Below are 15,468 nucleotides of genomic sequence, written 5' to 3'. Positions count from 1 at the left end.
GCAAAAGAGAGATGGGCTCAGCTGTGCCGGCCAGCAGCGGGGCCAGGCTCCCTCCCAGGGCCGGGGGGCACCCACGGTTGTAATGTGGGGACAAAGCCCAGCCTGGCTCTGCCTTGGATGGCTGCCTGGTCCAGGAGAGGCAGCCCGGCCCCCACCAGAACTGCTCTGCCAGCCTCCGTGTCCCCTGCCCCTGGAGGGGTCTTGGGGGCATGGCCCTGGGGCAGGGAGGTGCTGCAGTGGGCAGGGGCAGCCGCGAGGAGCCCCCCTTCCTTCACCCTGCTCAGGAATGAGCACACCGCACACACTGCCCAAGGCACCGCCAGGTCTGAGCGCACTGAAGAGTGAGGTTTCAAGGAGATTTGGTGAAAAATACCTACGCTGCCATGGAAGAGAGCACTGGTTCTGCACAGGCTGCGTTTCCTTCCGTCAGGGCATGAGGTGCCCTCTGCCCAGCAGGGAGGGATGGTGGATCCCACCGCAGGGCAGCCCCGCGGGGTCGGCATTTCCCTGAGTGCCCATGTGCCTGACCGTCTTTGAATCCCAGAAATTAATAATTTCCCTATTATTTTAAAAGAAACCCTACTGAACACGGTATTGCGAGAGTTGCAGAAATACTCAGTATTGATCACAGAAAGGCTGGGCCATGGAGACAAGATCCATGTTGCTATGTGTGGCTTAGCAACATATAAATGTATTCAAACAGAATAATGAAATTATCGTGGGGAAACAAAGAAGCCATCACTTGAAGAGATGGAGGATGTGGAGGCCTCTTGGAGCTCTTGTTCACCAAGACAAGGAAGACGGTACTTATTGTTTGTACAAATATGTGAACCCCCCCGGCCATCCCCTTCTTACATAATGGGTGTAATGAATCTGGGCAGAGTGCTCTGTGCAACGCGCATCTTTGTACAGCTGGGCTGGAGCTCATTACTGTGAAAAACGTGCGGCCTCTCCAAGAGAATTGAGTCCTTGGGGGGAGCCCGAATACTGGGGGTGTATACGAGGCGGGGGAGGGATGCCGGGGGCAGAGCACAGCCCTTGCCTGCCTCCTTGCCGCAGCGACGCTGCCAAACTATTCATTTTTGTGTTTCTAAAACTGGCCTGGTATTTACGGGGGTTTGATCTGCCTGCAAAGTGCAGCTGGGAGCCTGCTCCCGTCTCCACCACGGACCCGACGGTTGCCTCCTGCATTGGAGCAGCAGAGGGGCAGCACCAGTTACAGCACTGGAGCGGGGCAGAGAGGAGCTGGACCCCACCCCAGACCTCGTGCAGGTTCCCTGAGAGATTCTGAGCGAATCCTGTAAGCCCTGAGTTGCCCACCCGTGCTCCTCCAGCCCACGAGCTCTCCCCATGTGGGCAGCGGGGCGGGTGGCTTCTCTCCTGCATCTTCACATAACCTGCAAGTCTACTGCTGGTATTGTGGCAATTTTCATTAGAGCTGGCTGGAAATGTTCAAATAAAGACATTTGGGGCAAAATGCATCTCTTTTCATTACACTATCCAGGCAGAAAACAAAACAGAAGAGGAGAAGCAGTGTCTGCATTGAAATTATTTGTCTCTCAACCACCATCAAACACAGGTTTATGGCTTGCTTCCCCTGACGGCTGTTATTCCCAAAGGAGACGCAGCCTTTTGCTCTGTTGAACAAGCTGTGAAGACCCTGTGCAACACTGACATGCCCTGGGATCTTCCAGGCATTACCACAGCCGGGCACTGCTGCCTTTTATTTTACTTTCTTTAATGGCTGGAAGCACTCGTCTTAGAGCCCTGTGCCTCGTGCAGTGCAGCACATCTGCCCACCAGCGCTGTGCTGAATCCTGGCTTGCGTGCACACAAGTGTGCAGAGGAGTGCTCTTCTGGCTCAAGGAGATCTTCTCAGTCACCCTCAAGGTGCACCCGTCACCCCCAGGTGCGAGCGGAGCTGCTCTCAGGCTAGCAGAGAGGGTGGGCACGCACGTGCTGCCCTGCCCCAGCCTACTGCTTCCACGGCTTTTGTGTGGCCGCTGACCCAGAGAGAGGGGAGGCACCAAGCCCAGCCCTGCTGGTCCAGCAGTGGGGACCCAGGCACCCCCTGCGTGCCCCCAAACCCACCCTTCCTTCAGTGTGTGCAGTGCTCTGCGGTTTTTTAGACATATCCTGAGGGCTTACCTGAGAATACAAAAACAAACTAAACAACCCACCTCTTTACACATCTGGAGTTTAATTACAATGCGGCTCCATTAATATATGCAGGAGCAGGTGAGGGTGAGAGTGTGGGGGACAGAGCACAAATGCCTGTGCTCAGGGTCCGTCTCGCTGAGTGTGACCCCGCTCCTACGCCTGAAATGCCGCAGCACATTTATTCCTGGGTGCCACCGTTTCTGCCTTGCTCATGTGTCCACTGTGGGGAGGAAAGCTGTAATGCTTCTGGGTGGCATCTTCTCGAAAATAGTCTAAGCATGCCCTGCTTAGACACTTAATGTGGAGCAAAATCAGAAACCTGCTAATGCACTGCATCCCTTGACAAAAGAAAATGTAACAATGCAGGAAAAATAATATCAGTCCATCCCCGCTGCTTCTTCACTGCACTATCTGCTTGAGTGACCCCATCCAGCGACTGCACAGAGAGAGCTTGGAGTACTCATTGGTGATGGATTAAAAAAAACCACCACAAACAACCAAAATATGCTACACCCATGCACAGGGGAGCTGGGGAGTTGGCCAAAGCCAGGCAGGGAAGTCAGGGAGGGAGCAGGGCGCTGCTGCTGTCGAGCAGAGGTCTGGGGCTTAGGAGGGATTTCTGTTTTCAATTCTACCCACCTCCATGGTGACATTGGCCTTTCTACAACCTGAAACAGAAGAAGCTAAATGGCTGCTTTTAAGCTCATAAATCCATCCCTGTCTGAGCACCCCACCTTCCCCGGCTTCCCTTCTTTGGGAGAAAGTCACTTCTAACACCCGCCAGCGCCTTCTGAGGCAGCTGCTGTTTTCAAATACCCCGTGGCAGCAGAGAGCTGCTGGGGCTCCTGAAAGCAGCCTGGATCTCGCCAGGCAGCCTGGCATGCTGGTCCCTGCCAGAGCTGCCTGCCGTACCCGCTGCATCTCCGCTGCCTTCCAGAGCCCGCCGAGCGGCCCAAGGGGCTGGTGTGCAGCAAGCTGCAGACACGTGGAGGCAGCAGGAAAGCTGCCGAGACCCTGGGGACAGGCAGGTGGGAGCTGTGAGACAGGCACCTGCGGCTGAGCGCTGCTGGGTGCTCAGGTTACTGAGCTGGGTGCTGTGGGGAGGCAGCGCAGCGGGGCCTTCATGCACCCACTCTTCAGCTCCTGCTGCTGCCCTGTTCAGGGGGACGTAGATCCCTCAACAGCCTTGACAGGGCTGCAGCCACCAGGGCAGTTTGGAAATAAAACATTCCCTAAAGTCTTAGTAAAAATAACCTGCCCTCCACCCTCCGATCCACGCTCCACGATGCAACCAGAGAAAGCAGTACCAGCAGTAACAAAAATGAAAGGAAATGATGTAGGCAAATGTTACCTGAGGATTTGAATGCTGTCAGCTCCACGGCCTGAAAGAGAGGAGAACATTTGTTAACAGAAGGCACGAGTCTGTGTGCTTGGTGGCTGGAGCCCTCTGCCACCCCCCCAGGGCCAGGCAGGTCCCCCGTGGGCACCGAGCGGCCTCGCTGCCCTTGGCCCCCAGCCGAGCTCGTGCAGAGGCAGGGATGCAAAGCCTGCACCCCGGCCCTACAGAGATCCCGGGTGCTTTGCTTAGTGCTGCTGCAACCCCATGCTCCTCTCAGCCTGGGTGCCTGCTACAGACTGCAGCACAATCCAGGCGTGCAGCAGAGCGAACTTTCGGCCTGTGCTCTGGTGGAGAGACCACACGTAAACCTGCTCCGTGTGCCTAAGTGATGGTTAATGCTCTCCGAGGTGTGAAATTCCTGCTCCCAGCCCAACAGCAATAAACATCACCAAACAACATTTTAAAAAAGCTGAAACACAAAGAACATCTTGTCTGTGTTTGTATCTTCACTCGCTCAGTGTTTTGTCATTTTAAGTGTTTTCAAACGTTTTTAAGTAGCATCTTCTCTTCATCCCAACCATTGTGCAGCTGCCAGTGACATCCTTAATTCACAGCTCCTCCAGCGAGTTACATGACTCATTTAGTCAGGGAGCAGGAAAAACAGCCCAGACTTATATAACTAATGAGCGCAGAAAGCAGCGCCTACCCTGCGGGGGGTAGCACCACCTGGGCACGGAGGCACCCACCGCCTCGCCGCTGAGGAGCCTGGCTCTGGACAGGGGCTCCCGGCACCCTGGGGCTGCTCAGCATCGCGGGGCCACCTCGGCTTCGTGGGGGGGCCCTGTGGGCACAGCGCCACTGGGGTGCGGATTCACGTGGGGACCGGCCCTGTGCCCATCCTCACCCCCCGCAGACGCGGGCACCAGCCCGGCCTTTTGAAGGCTGCTGAAGGCACGTTAGTTAGCACGGAAACAAGTCCATTAAAAATGAAATGTTTAAGCGGCAAAGATACAGTAAAGTCCTAAGTGACCCTCACGCAGAGGAAAGCGGCTTCTATCTTTGCCTGCTAGGAAATGCCATGGCCTTGGCATTTAGGAAATCTGCCTCCTAATGCTCCCTGCATTAGAAAACTCAGGCCTCTGGGCTAATCTCTTTAACCCACGTCTCGCATTTTGTGCCAGGGAGCTTAGCCCTGGTCCCAGTTTACACAGCAAGCACCTGGCTGGCTGAGAAAAGCATCACCTGCGGATCCTGGTCGGTGTTTAGCACAAGGGAGGAATGGCATTAACCGCAATATAAATCAAGGGAGATGAAAATATGGATTTTATTGAGTGGCTTCAAAATGATATGCCAGCTATAGAAGTATTATCTATTGGATAAATAAGAGCTGTCTATGTGACACGGGTTTTCAAAGGATAAATATTAGAGAGGGAGAGAGAGATCCTTCAGTGAGAGACTTATATGAAAGTAGTGTTGGATTTTATTCTGAGGAAATTACAGCACTTGTATGTCAAGTGCACAAGGACTGATGATCATTTCAATAGTGGGAGATGGAAGTGGTATCAGAGTAGTCAAATTTAAATTGTTCTCCACTTTAGGCCATGCCTTGCTGAGCTCTACGTCAGACTCACTTCTGCTGGGGGGGTGAAACGGCTGCAGAACAATACAGGGCTGCCCTCCCTGGATGGATGCAGCTCAGCTGCTGCACAGACAACAAGCCCCCGCTGCCCTTTTTAAACTTGCTGGCCCTGGGGGGAGTCTCTTGCCATGAGCTGTACGACTGCTGCTCGGTGCTTCACGTACTCAAATTCACGAGCTCCTTCTGTTCATTTATATCCCCTGCTGTAAATCAGCCCCCAGATGCGCCCCCCTCCTGGAGAGGAGCTGCAAGCCCTGGGTGCGGCCGGGAACAAAGCTGTGGCAGCGCTGGTTCCCGCAGCCAGAGGCGAGCTCTCTGCTTGGAAGTGGCTGCTTGGGGGCTTCCTCCCCGCCTGCCCCCCTGCAGGCACTCTCCTGCTCTCCCGTATTGCCCTCCACTGACTGCCCTGCCCCAGGCCAGCCCAAGAGGTCAGGCAACAGCCTCCCGAGCCAAGCCCCCACGGGCACCGCAGAGCCACGGCAGTTCCCAGCCAGGAGAGCCTCCCTGCCGGCCGGCCGCGCTCTCCTCCCCCTGAGCAGCATCCTATGCTCCTGCAGAGGATGGCAAATGCTCCGTTGCATCTGGCTTGATTACTAGAAGTGGCAATTATGGGCATGAAGACACGTATCTTAAGTTATTTAAATGACTTAAATGAATATACTACTAATAACCAGTACGTATTTTAATAAATGAGCGTGTTCAGGGTTCGTATCAAGACCTTTTTTTGTTTCAGTCCAGGCAGACCACGTGTCTAGATTGGTCCTCAGGAACAGGGCATACGCGCTGTGATAACACACTGTCTCTGGTCCACTACAAACACTTGGCAAGTGGTGTAACACCCTGGGACAGAGGGAATCATCGTTATCCTCGGTCTGCAAACAGGATGGATGAGTCAGACAGCTTCTGGGACTTGCTCAACATAAACCACTGAATTTGTGCCAGAGCTGGTAACACCACCAGGTGTTCCGAGGCCCAGCCCGTCGCTAGAACCTCTGTATGCCATTCCTACATAACTGTTATGCTCTGTATATGGGTGAAGGTGGAAGAATATCAGAAGACATTACATACCGGTCTCTCTGGTGACATAATTGATGAAATCCCCATGGGAATTTTGGCTCCAAAGTTGCCTAGGGGGGAAGAAGCACAATGAGTTTGGAGACCAGAGAGCAGAAATATTCAAGCTTTACCAAGAACTCAGTTCTTTGTGCCCCCTAAATATCTTCCACTGAAGCAAAGGGACCAACCAGGTTATCCGCATAATTGCAAGTAAATCCTTGTACCCACAAACAGGTTGGAGCCTGCAATACCTTCCTTCCCATTCCTACTGCCACTTTCATGCCTTGGGAAAAACGTTTTACTGTGGTCTCATCCCACAGCCTGAGCAACAGCAGTGACAATCCTCTTTACCTTTGTTGGTGATGTTCTTCACTGGTGGATCTTTCTGCACAGGGCTCGACAAGGCACGCTCAGCTGCAGAAGGACTCAGTTTCCCGGTCTCCCAGGAGGTCGTGTTTCTTGGACTTGATAAGTAGTTGATGGGATGAGAGCAGTTCTGTGGTGACAGGGAAGAGACACAGGACAGTGGAATCTGCAACTTGTCTTTGCTGGATCCAGGTCCAACTTTGAAGACTGGTTTTATCTGCACTGCTGCCCCTGGCGCTTGGACTCCCATCCCACCCCGGTACTAAAGGCTGCTTTCTAACTAGGGCAGGTGATCTTTGGGTCTGCATTGTCCAACAGGACTGCAGCAAAGGGATTCAGTCTCTGCCATTCTTCCTACATTGGACGAGTAAGGAGGAAAAATAAGACTTCTTTCCAACATCATCTCCTCAAAGAAGTCCAAATGTATACTTAGGGCCCTCCTCTAGTGGCTAAATGATGAGCAAATGGGGGCAGCAAGGCTTCCTTGCAAACTTACTGTGAATGAGAGTGCTTTCTTCTTGTCCTTCATCCTCTGGATGGCATTCCTCACCTGGAGCAAGGCAAGGACATTAGAGAGGGCCACAGCAACTCTTGCAGAGCAAGAGATCCTCCAGGAAGTCATGGAGAAAAAGCAATAGCTGTCCCAGAAGCACAGTCTGGGCTACGCTGTCTGTTGTATCTACTACAATCCCAGCTACCCCTTAACTGCTACTAAACACTTGCTCTGTAGTGACAGAGCCCCAGCCAGGGATATCTCTTACCTCGCTGTTATAGATTGCATAGACCAGGAATATATACACGCCCTGAAAAGGAGAGAGCACAGGAAGTCAGAGATGTACAGCTGTTTGGCTGCTACCTTCCACAGGAGGAAATGAACTTGATGAGTATTAGAATAGGTGGCGACCTAAGGAGAAGAGGCACAGGCACTGGGCATAGCACAGCCAGGGGACAGCTGGGCTAGAGGGATGTTCCTTAAAATCAGACCTGAGAGCAGGCTCTTTACAGAGAATCCAAAGGAGAGAAGGTCACCCCCCGGTCACTCTTCCTTTTTCTCTCCCTCCGTTTCACCTCGGGAGCAGCAGTTTGGGCACTCAGCAGAGGCTGCTCCGCACCTCTCTCGTGTGACGGATGGAGAGCTGGCATCTCCTGCTCGGCCCCTCTGCTCCCCTCACCCCCGAGCTCTCCCACACTCCTGCTCACTTGTGCATGCAAAATCCCCCCAGAAACACCTCCTTCAGATCTCAGAGACAGAAGCCACCAGGAATTTGTTGCAAGAGGAACCCAAATCCAGGAGGCAGCCCTCCCTTTCCACTGAGCCCGGGGAGATGGGCTTGAGCCACCCTCCCACAAAACGCAGCATGATGCCATGGGCAGATCCGCTGTCCTACACAGTGACAGCCCACGGTGTGTCAGCAGGAAACTCCAATGCAAGTTTAGAGGGTACAGATCCAGAGGCTTTGCCCAGCCTGGACAAAGCTTTCCCCTTCTCAGACCAGGACCTCACAGCTTGGACAGCACAGCCGTGGCCACCCTCTCCCTTCCCACCAAACTGGTGCTCCTGTATGCAAATACTGGGAACCAGTATGTAAGCAAACGCTCTGCCACAGCCCAAAGCTTGGTCAGAGCCCACTGACCGCTCACGGCTCATGCAGGGTGTGCGATGGGCACAGCCCGCAGCGAGCACCACCTGGAGGCCACAGCCAGGGGCTAATTACAGCTCCAGACCAACAATTTTGGCCTTAAGGCAGCCCTATCTGGCCCACCAGATTTATGTTATATCTGTGGGGTGTTTGTTATCGCAGCTAGATAAATCAGCTGCAGCAAGAAAAGTAATCCATCTTGTCTTCAATGAGCCTTGCTCTTCATCTGCGAGCTCTTGGCAGGCGTAATGGTAGCAATACCCTGGCGCCGTGCCATGACCTGTCCTTCAGACAGCAATGCTGGTCACTCCTCCAGACCAGATTTCTGGTCGGGCTGCCAAGGCAGGTCTTCCTTGAAATAATCATTCTGTATGAAAGCAGGGTGGGGGAGGGAGCGGTGAGGTCGGCTGGGAGGAGAGCAAGGAAGGAGAGGAGGCCCAGCTGCAGCGGGCGGAAGCAGAGCCATGGCGCGGAGCGGTGCTGGAGGAGCCGCTCCTGCCTGCTCCTGCCCTGCTCCTGCCCACACCGCCAGCTCCCAGGGCAAGGCAGAGCTGCCATCCTCCCCGGGGACCTCCATCACGAATGGCACCAACTCCACTCAGGGGGGGTTTGGAGACGCCGAGCCAGCTGCGCTCCCGCTGCAGGAGCCCGGAGAGGGCCCAGTGCGTCGCGTAGCCTGGGAAGGGAGGGGACAAACCCACATTTGTCAGCAAGCGGCCATCATTAGGAAATAACTGCTCAGCACAGTCCTGTGCAATCCTCCAGACCTGTCCCAGAAGCTGCTGCACCAGTAGGAGATATTTTAAATAGCTCTGAGTACAAAGACATCCAGCCGGAGGCCTGCCCCAAAGGGGACGGTGGCGCCGCACGCCCGGGCAGTGTGGAGCACCCAGGAGGCCACAGCGGCGGGGCAGCAGCGTGTGTGTTCCACAGCCGAGCCACCAAAACACCTCTGGCTGTCCCACCTCCACCGAGACACAGCTGGCAACCACCTGGGGGACCCTTCCCGCTCTGCTGGCCTGGTTCGGATGGGCCGAGCCGGCCGGGCCAGCACTGTCCCCGGCTGACATCAGGGAGCCAGCTCTGCTGCTTGTGCTCCGCGGGTGCCCATAGGTACCGAACCAAGGGTAATTAGTCAGTGTTGTACAGAAAAGCAACTTTTTTTTTTTTTCCTGCAGCTGTCTCATGGGAATTTCAAAGCCCAGTGCCTGGCAAGGCTCATCTGGACAAGACCAATGGGTGGTTTCACCTGTACTGGCAGAGGTCCTGAAGCCCTCGCAGTATCAGCAGAGCTGAGCAAGAAGGAGCCCTGGGGTGGCTCCAGTCCCCTCCAGTCACCCCTCATGCTGGTGACGGAGTGAGGGACTCATTTTGGTTGGGCTTTGGCAGCAGCACTGCAGCCTCCCCGGCCCAGCACCACGCAGTGCTGCTTCTCACTGGGCTGAATTCTTGTGCTGCCTGGCTGGAGAAGGAGTTGTCATGTTTGGTGTCGACGCACAGAGTAACCTTGAAAACAGGCTTCAGTTTCCGCAGATAAACAGAAAGCAGTCAAACAAACAAACAACTACAGCAGCAAAACTTTCCTACACAACACCAGCACATAAAGAAGCACACTGGCCTTAAAGGAAATCCCAAGGTGATCTATAGAAGTTGTCCTCAATAGGACAGCCAGCAAAGGAGCTGAAATGTGACGCTTTTATCCCTGCTTTCTCTCAACTCCACGGCTTCCCACCAGCATCACGCTTTCTTTTCTAGGGTAATATTTAAATTGACCTGAACTTAGCAATGAAGGAGCAGAAGGCAAACAAGCACAGCACATTCATGGGCAAACCCTTGACTGTTTGCCCACACAAGAGACCGGGCTCCTACCGAGTGTTAGGAGAAAGAAGGAAAACAAAAGAAGCAGTAAGTTGGAAAGCAAGGGAAGAAAACAAATCCTGATCCAGCCAGCACCCCTGCTCCTCTCACCTAAGGTGGACATTGCTATGGGTTGTGAGAGGGGGTCTCAGGAGACATATCATCCAGAGGACACATTTATTCATTTCAGAAGATATTTCTTGCCCTTCCAAAAAAACAAACAAACATATGCCTCACATCCATGTTACAACCACCTGCATCGTATAGCCTCTCTGCTGTCATCAGTGATGAGGCAAAGGCTGAATGAACCACGGAAGATGCAGTCTGGGAAGTGACACTGTCAGGATAGCATCATGAGGCATTAGCAGTCGCTGAACCAGGGAACTTGTCGTGGGGTTCCTCTTGCCATTGCCGGGTTGCAGAGGGAAGAGCAGCCCTGAGTGCTGCTGGAAAGCAGCTCCCCTGAGAGCTAACCAGCCTGAGACCCTCAGCAGCACCCCGCTGCTGTGATACATACGCTCACGTTTTTACAGCATGAAAGCTGAAGCAAGGCAGAGACCTTTCAGCATCAGAACGACTGACAGGATAGTGCTGGGAAGCTGTACTCTGATCTGCCTCTCTCTGCTGATGCTGATGGAGTTCGCCTGTGCTGAGAAATGGTTTTGCTGTGAACAAAAAGATGCTGGTGCTGTCCTCAGCCCTGTTCATCTTAGCATCTCTTCACAGCACTGAGCTTGGAGTTCTCTGCTGCTTGATAATCCAAGCATGGCATGAGGAGGCAAGGAGAACTGAGGCTGTATTTAAGTACAGTCAGCACAGGCTTCCTGCCACCCTGCTGGTATCCTTAATAGCAGAGACGTCCAGAGGCAGCCCTTTGGCCTTAGGATTTCCCCATCCAAGAGCTGACAGATGTGCATGAGCAGCACCCAGCCACTGGACCAGTGCCAGCCACAGGCAGAATGTGCCTTGGAGCAACCACACATCTTGTGCACATGGTGATAACGCCTGCCTTTCACCCTTGGAGATCTGGGCCAATGTTACACCGAAGCCTGCCAAGTATGCCAGAGGGAAGCACTGGAACTCTCCTGCTCCATAGACGAAAGCTTCTGCACTGGCCATTTTCTATTGCAGCCAAAGGAACAAGGGAGATGCAGGTGGAGAACTCTTTGAGTCCCAGTGGCTTGGAGGATAGTGCCTGATTGCTCTCTTGAATTGGATCCCCCAGAGTAAGATTTGTCCTCAAGCGCCTGGCAAGGGACTTTGAAAAATGTGTCTGTGACTATCCGGTAGAAAGGCCCAGGACTGGCTGCGTGGGTACACCCAGATGGTTTTTGTATCAGTGCTGGCTTAGCACTGGGAGCTGGACTGCGTCCATGGATGTTCTCCTCTGCATGGCTCTCTGCTGATGGTAACTACCTGTTCGCAGAGAAGTCTGCCTTCTGCCTGGGGACATTTGTCTCTCCTGCAAATGTCAGGAGCAATGCTGTTTAGTGCTTCTCTAGCTCCATCTACAGCTGCTTTCTCTCGAGGTTTGGAAGCTTTCACCGACCAGGTGGATGATGCTTTGAATGTAGGTGGCAAGCACAAGTTCTGGGACTTCAGCAAGTCCTTACAACATTTTGTCACCCCGTGTCCCTGAGTTTCACCTTTTCTGAGGCCATGTGAACAGCTCTACCTCAGTGCAGAGCTGAGTGCTCCTGGCTGCTGTAACTATTACCATTTGCTTTGCTCTCTTAACCACATACAGGCTGCTTAAAATTTTAAGCTCTTTGAAGAAACCAGTAAAGTTGGAAGCAAATATTAAGTACTGCTTTACACACCAGGGTTACTTTCTGTCCTGCAGAGATCCCTATCAATACAAATGTATTAACAACAGTGACTCATACATATGCCAGCACTCAGGAGTCACACCAGAAGACACAAGACTGCCAAATATTCCTAACTAGCAGGAGAGATGGGTTACACTGAAGCGCAAGGAGCTGCAGGTACCTGCTTGGCTGTGAGGCGAGGCTCCCGATGGCACAGGACTCACCTGGAGGGAGTTGAGCACGATGAAGACATAGGCCCAGACGATGCTGAGGTGGACAAGGACCCCACACGCCCATGTCAGCCCCAGCACGGGCAGCAGCACCAAGATGGGCTTGGCTGTGGCCCTGTCACAAAGAAGAGCTCAGAGTTACTTGGGCGTATTTCCAAGCCAAAATGCTATGCACTGGCACCCCACCAGCACCCCACACCCAGCCGCCACCAGGGTCTCAGCCGTGCCCCATGTGCTCGAGCTCAGCACCTCCTGGCAAAGTGCCCCAGCCTGCCAAGCGTCCACCCTGGCCCTGCAACCACTGCCAGGGGCTTGCTGCCATCTGCCTGGGGCTCTGCACAAGGTTGCAGAGCACTGCAGAGTTTAGAGCGCTCTGCTCTGCACCGTGCAGGTTAGAAGACAGCTTTCCTTGTCTCCGTGCGGGAAACGGCTCTGTGCCCCCAGCAAGTGCCTACCAGATGGTGTGTTGTGCAAGCAGCACCCAACATGGCAGCTATGAAACAAAGTTCTTTGAAAACAAAATTAGAGGAGAAAAACCAAACGCTTCACCTCCTGGCCCCCCGTGTGCTAGCCCTGCTCTTTTTTTATCATTGGGAGTTAGCAAGAAGGGAGCTCTTTGACGTCATTAGCCATGAGAAGGCAGCTATTTCCCCCAAGTCGCTGCCACAAGCAGGACTTCTGCAATTGTTTTATTAGCATATGGATGTCACCCTGCCCTCCTGCATTGCCCTATCTTTCTGCTTCTGTAAATTTGGGAAAATTTATTTATGATAGAGGGGAACAATGCGTGTCTAGCAGGGGTATCCGGCGCCAGCTAACAACAATAAAAATTCACAGAGGATGATAAAGTAGTGACTCAAGCAGCAGTTTTTTAGAGGTCTCCCTACATTAACTGATTACAGAAGTCCATGCTGCTTCTCCTTGCCCATGTATGTAACCCCCACCAGGGCTCCTTTTGATCCACCAAGTCCCAAACACATACAGAAAATGCTTCTTATTATGGTAAACAGCCTGACTGCCCCGCACTTGGTTCATCTAGCATCCTTCTGACGGGCATGCACTAAGTAAGCGATGAGTTTGAACTGCAGTGCTCTGTGAAGTGGAGAGGACTCACTTCTGTGGCTCAGAGCCCTAGAAAATTCCAGGAGACTGGGCACCTAATGTCATTTGGTTCCTGGAAATGCCCCAGATTGCCACCTCACTTCCCTACGCTTCTATTTTGCAGGATGTCTGCGTGTCTGCCAACAAGCTGCTCGGCAGCTCAGAGGCCTAATGTTCTCAGTGGTGTAGTTGTTCCAGCAGAGACTGCCTTTGGGTGATGCACAGGTACTGTGGAGGAGAAAATCCCTTCTGTCCTGACTGCTTTTCATTGCACCCCCCAAGGCAAAGATGCTCAGCTTAACAGTAATTCCACCATTTCACGCCCAGACCAGCCAGTGCTGGGATACCCAGCCGCTGCCCTGCTCACCAAATCTGTATTCCGATCTGGTTTTCCAGGCTGCTGTTGGGCGTCAGCATCTTTGATCTCCTGCGAGCACTGGACACAGTCACCATCACCACCCGGAAAAGCACAAAAGTATTCACCTGTCAGAAAAGAGCCAGTGGACCCCATGAGCTATTGTGAGCTTCAGTGTGGTGAGCCTTTTCTGCTGGGAAGTCAATAACTAGTTTCAGAACATAGGGAGAACGTATCACTCCTGAGAAAGCTTTAAGTAAAATACTTTATAGAGCTATCTGCACAAGTATCAAATCTATAAAACTTATCTCAAAACCTCTCCCACAGAATGTATTGTTGAGTGTCAGCTCTAGTCCCCTTATGCATTTCACCTTTTTCTGCTACTGTGCTGTTCTGGAGTGATACTGATCCTACTTCAGGGAGGTACCTCTTCCCATACAACAAGCAGACCTTTAATTAAGGCAATGTCACAGTCAACCTACACATTTACCTACATTCCTAGTCCAAGAGCCAATACAAGAACATAGGGCAGCATAATTTTCTTAAAACACTTTTTTCTATCAAAAAGCTGCTTTGGTTAAAAAGATGTAATTGTATTGTGCTAGCATGTATGAAGTGTAACAAAAATTCCCCCATAAAAGCAGCAAGGACAATGGGGCCAGCGAGCAAGCACCTTAGCTACAGAAATGCTGCCACCGCTGACCCTGCGATGCTTTCCCAAAACCAGACACGCGGGAATCACACCTTGCAGGAAGGTTTGGGCACTTACTGCCAGGATGAAGAGAACCGGCCCGACAAAGGCCCAGATGACGTTGGTCTGAACGTTCAGCCAGCAGCGGCTGTCTGCCACGTACTTGTTAAAGGAAGTCGCAAGGGTCACAGCCACGATAACGGCTGGAAGGCCTGCAACCACACACACAAAAGGAAATCAGAACCCAGGAAAACCAAGAATGACCCAGGCAGATTGGCTGTGCTCTAGACAATTGCTTCAAAACCCCCCCGTGACCAGACACGCTCCAGCATGAGGCAGCTTAGCCTCTTAAACCCCATGTGCAACATCAATTTACTGCAGCTCAAATCTGTCCCAGCTCTACAGGACCAGATTTATATGCTGTCAGCATCATTCTCTTAGGTATAAAGCATTCCTAGCCCTGAGCCCTGATCAAAGCAATTTACTCCTCACAATGCTTTTTTAACAATCAAAGACATAAAACAGTGCAAAATACTGGGGCCAGTTGTCCACCATCCAACTAGGTATGTGTTTTGCAAGGAGCAAAAGAAGCTTGACCTAAAGAGGCTCTTCTGATACAAAACTCTGCTTATTCTATGTCCCCAAAGGACTCACTCAGAATAAAGGCTGCTTACTCAACGTGTTTATACATTAATTACCATCACAGTAGTAATTATCTCCAAGAATAAGAACTTACCATAAACCTCCTCCTCTAGTTCTTTGAACTGAACCCTTGGTTTTAGAAAAATAACAGAAATGTTTTTAACTTACACTCTAAGACTGGCAGTTTGACACATAAGGGTAAAAAAGCCTCTACAGAACAGCGGCTCCCAGCTCTCATATTGAATCGAACCAAACATTTGTCTGGCTCAGCATCGCTATTGGGGGAATCTCTCCTATTGAAACTTTTGCTAGAGAAAAAATTGACACATTTTTTTTGAGTTCCCAATGCAGAGGAAGCTGCAGATACCCCAGCCTGTCAAATAGTAGAACTTCATTCTCCTGTCTTCACTCATGTTGACTGCTACCACTTTGCTCCACAGGAGAAGTCCCTCTACCAGCATCCACGAAAAGGCTGCCGTGAAGAAGAGATGAAGGAAGGCAGTGACCATGAAACACACCACCTGGAGAGAAAAGAAATCGCATGCTGTTACAGGAAGGGCAGTCCTCTGGAAACTTCTCAGAGC

The 15,468-nt window shown here is 52.3% G+C and overlaps 1 protein-coding gene across 9 annotated transcripts in view; it reads right to left on the bottom strand.

Annotated features, from left to right (window-relative positions):
* ADGRD2 (adhesion G protein-coupled receptor D2) overlaps window positions 1-15,468 on the bottom strand; it is a 31,986-nt gene that overhangs the window by 3,281 nt on the left and 13,237 nt on the right. For 2 of the 9 annotated variants that reach the window (XM_083807222.1, XM_083807223.1), the window contains exons 17-25: window positions 15,252-15,405; window positions 14,321-14,454; window positions 13,564-13,679; window positions 12,090-12,210; window positions 7,322-7,363; window positions 7,057-7,110; window positions 6,546-6,690; window positions 6,207-6,265; window positions 3,554-6,010 (exon numbers count right to left, since the gene is read on the bottom strand). In XM_083807222.1, coding sequence (XP_083663348.1) covers window positions 5,786-6,010; window positions 6,207-6,265; window positions 6,546-6,690; window positions 7,057-7,110; window positions 7,322-7,363; window positions 12,090-12,210; window positions 13,564-13,679; window positions 14,321-14,454; window positions 15,252-15,405 — 1,050 coding nt within the window. In that variant the 3' untranslated portion in view covers window positions 3,554-5,785. The other 7 variants (XM_083807224.1, XM_083807226.1, XM_083807228.1 and 4 more) reach the window with 7 other exon arrangements.

Source organism: Anser anser, assembly GCF_964211835.1.
Source record: "Anser anser genome assembly, chromosome: 21".
Taxonomy (NCBI): Eukaryota; Metazoa; Chordata; class Aves; order Anseriformes; family Anatidae; genus Anser; species Anser anser.
Note: the sequence above shows the minus strand (reverse complement) of the source record. Positions and strands in the feature narration are given on the sequence as shown.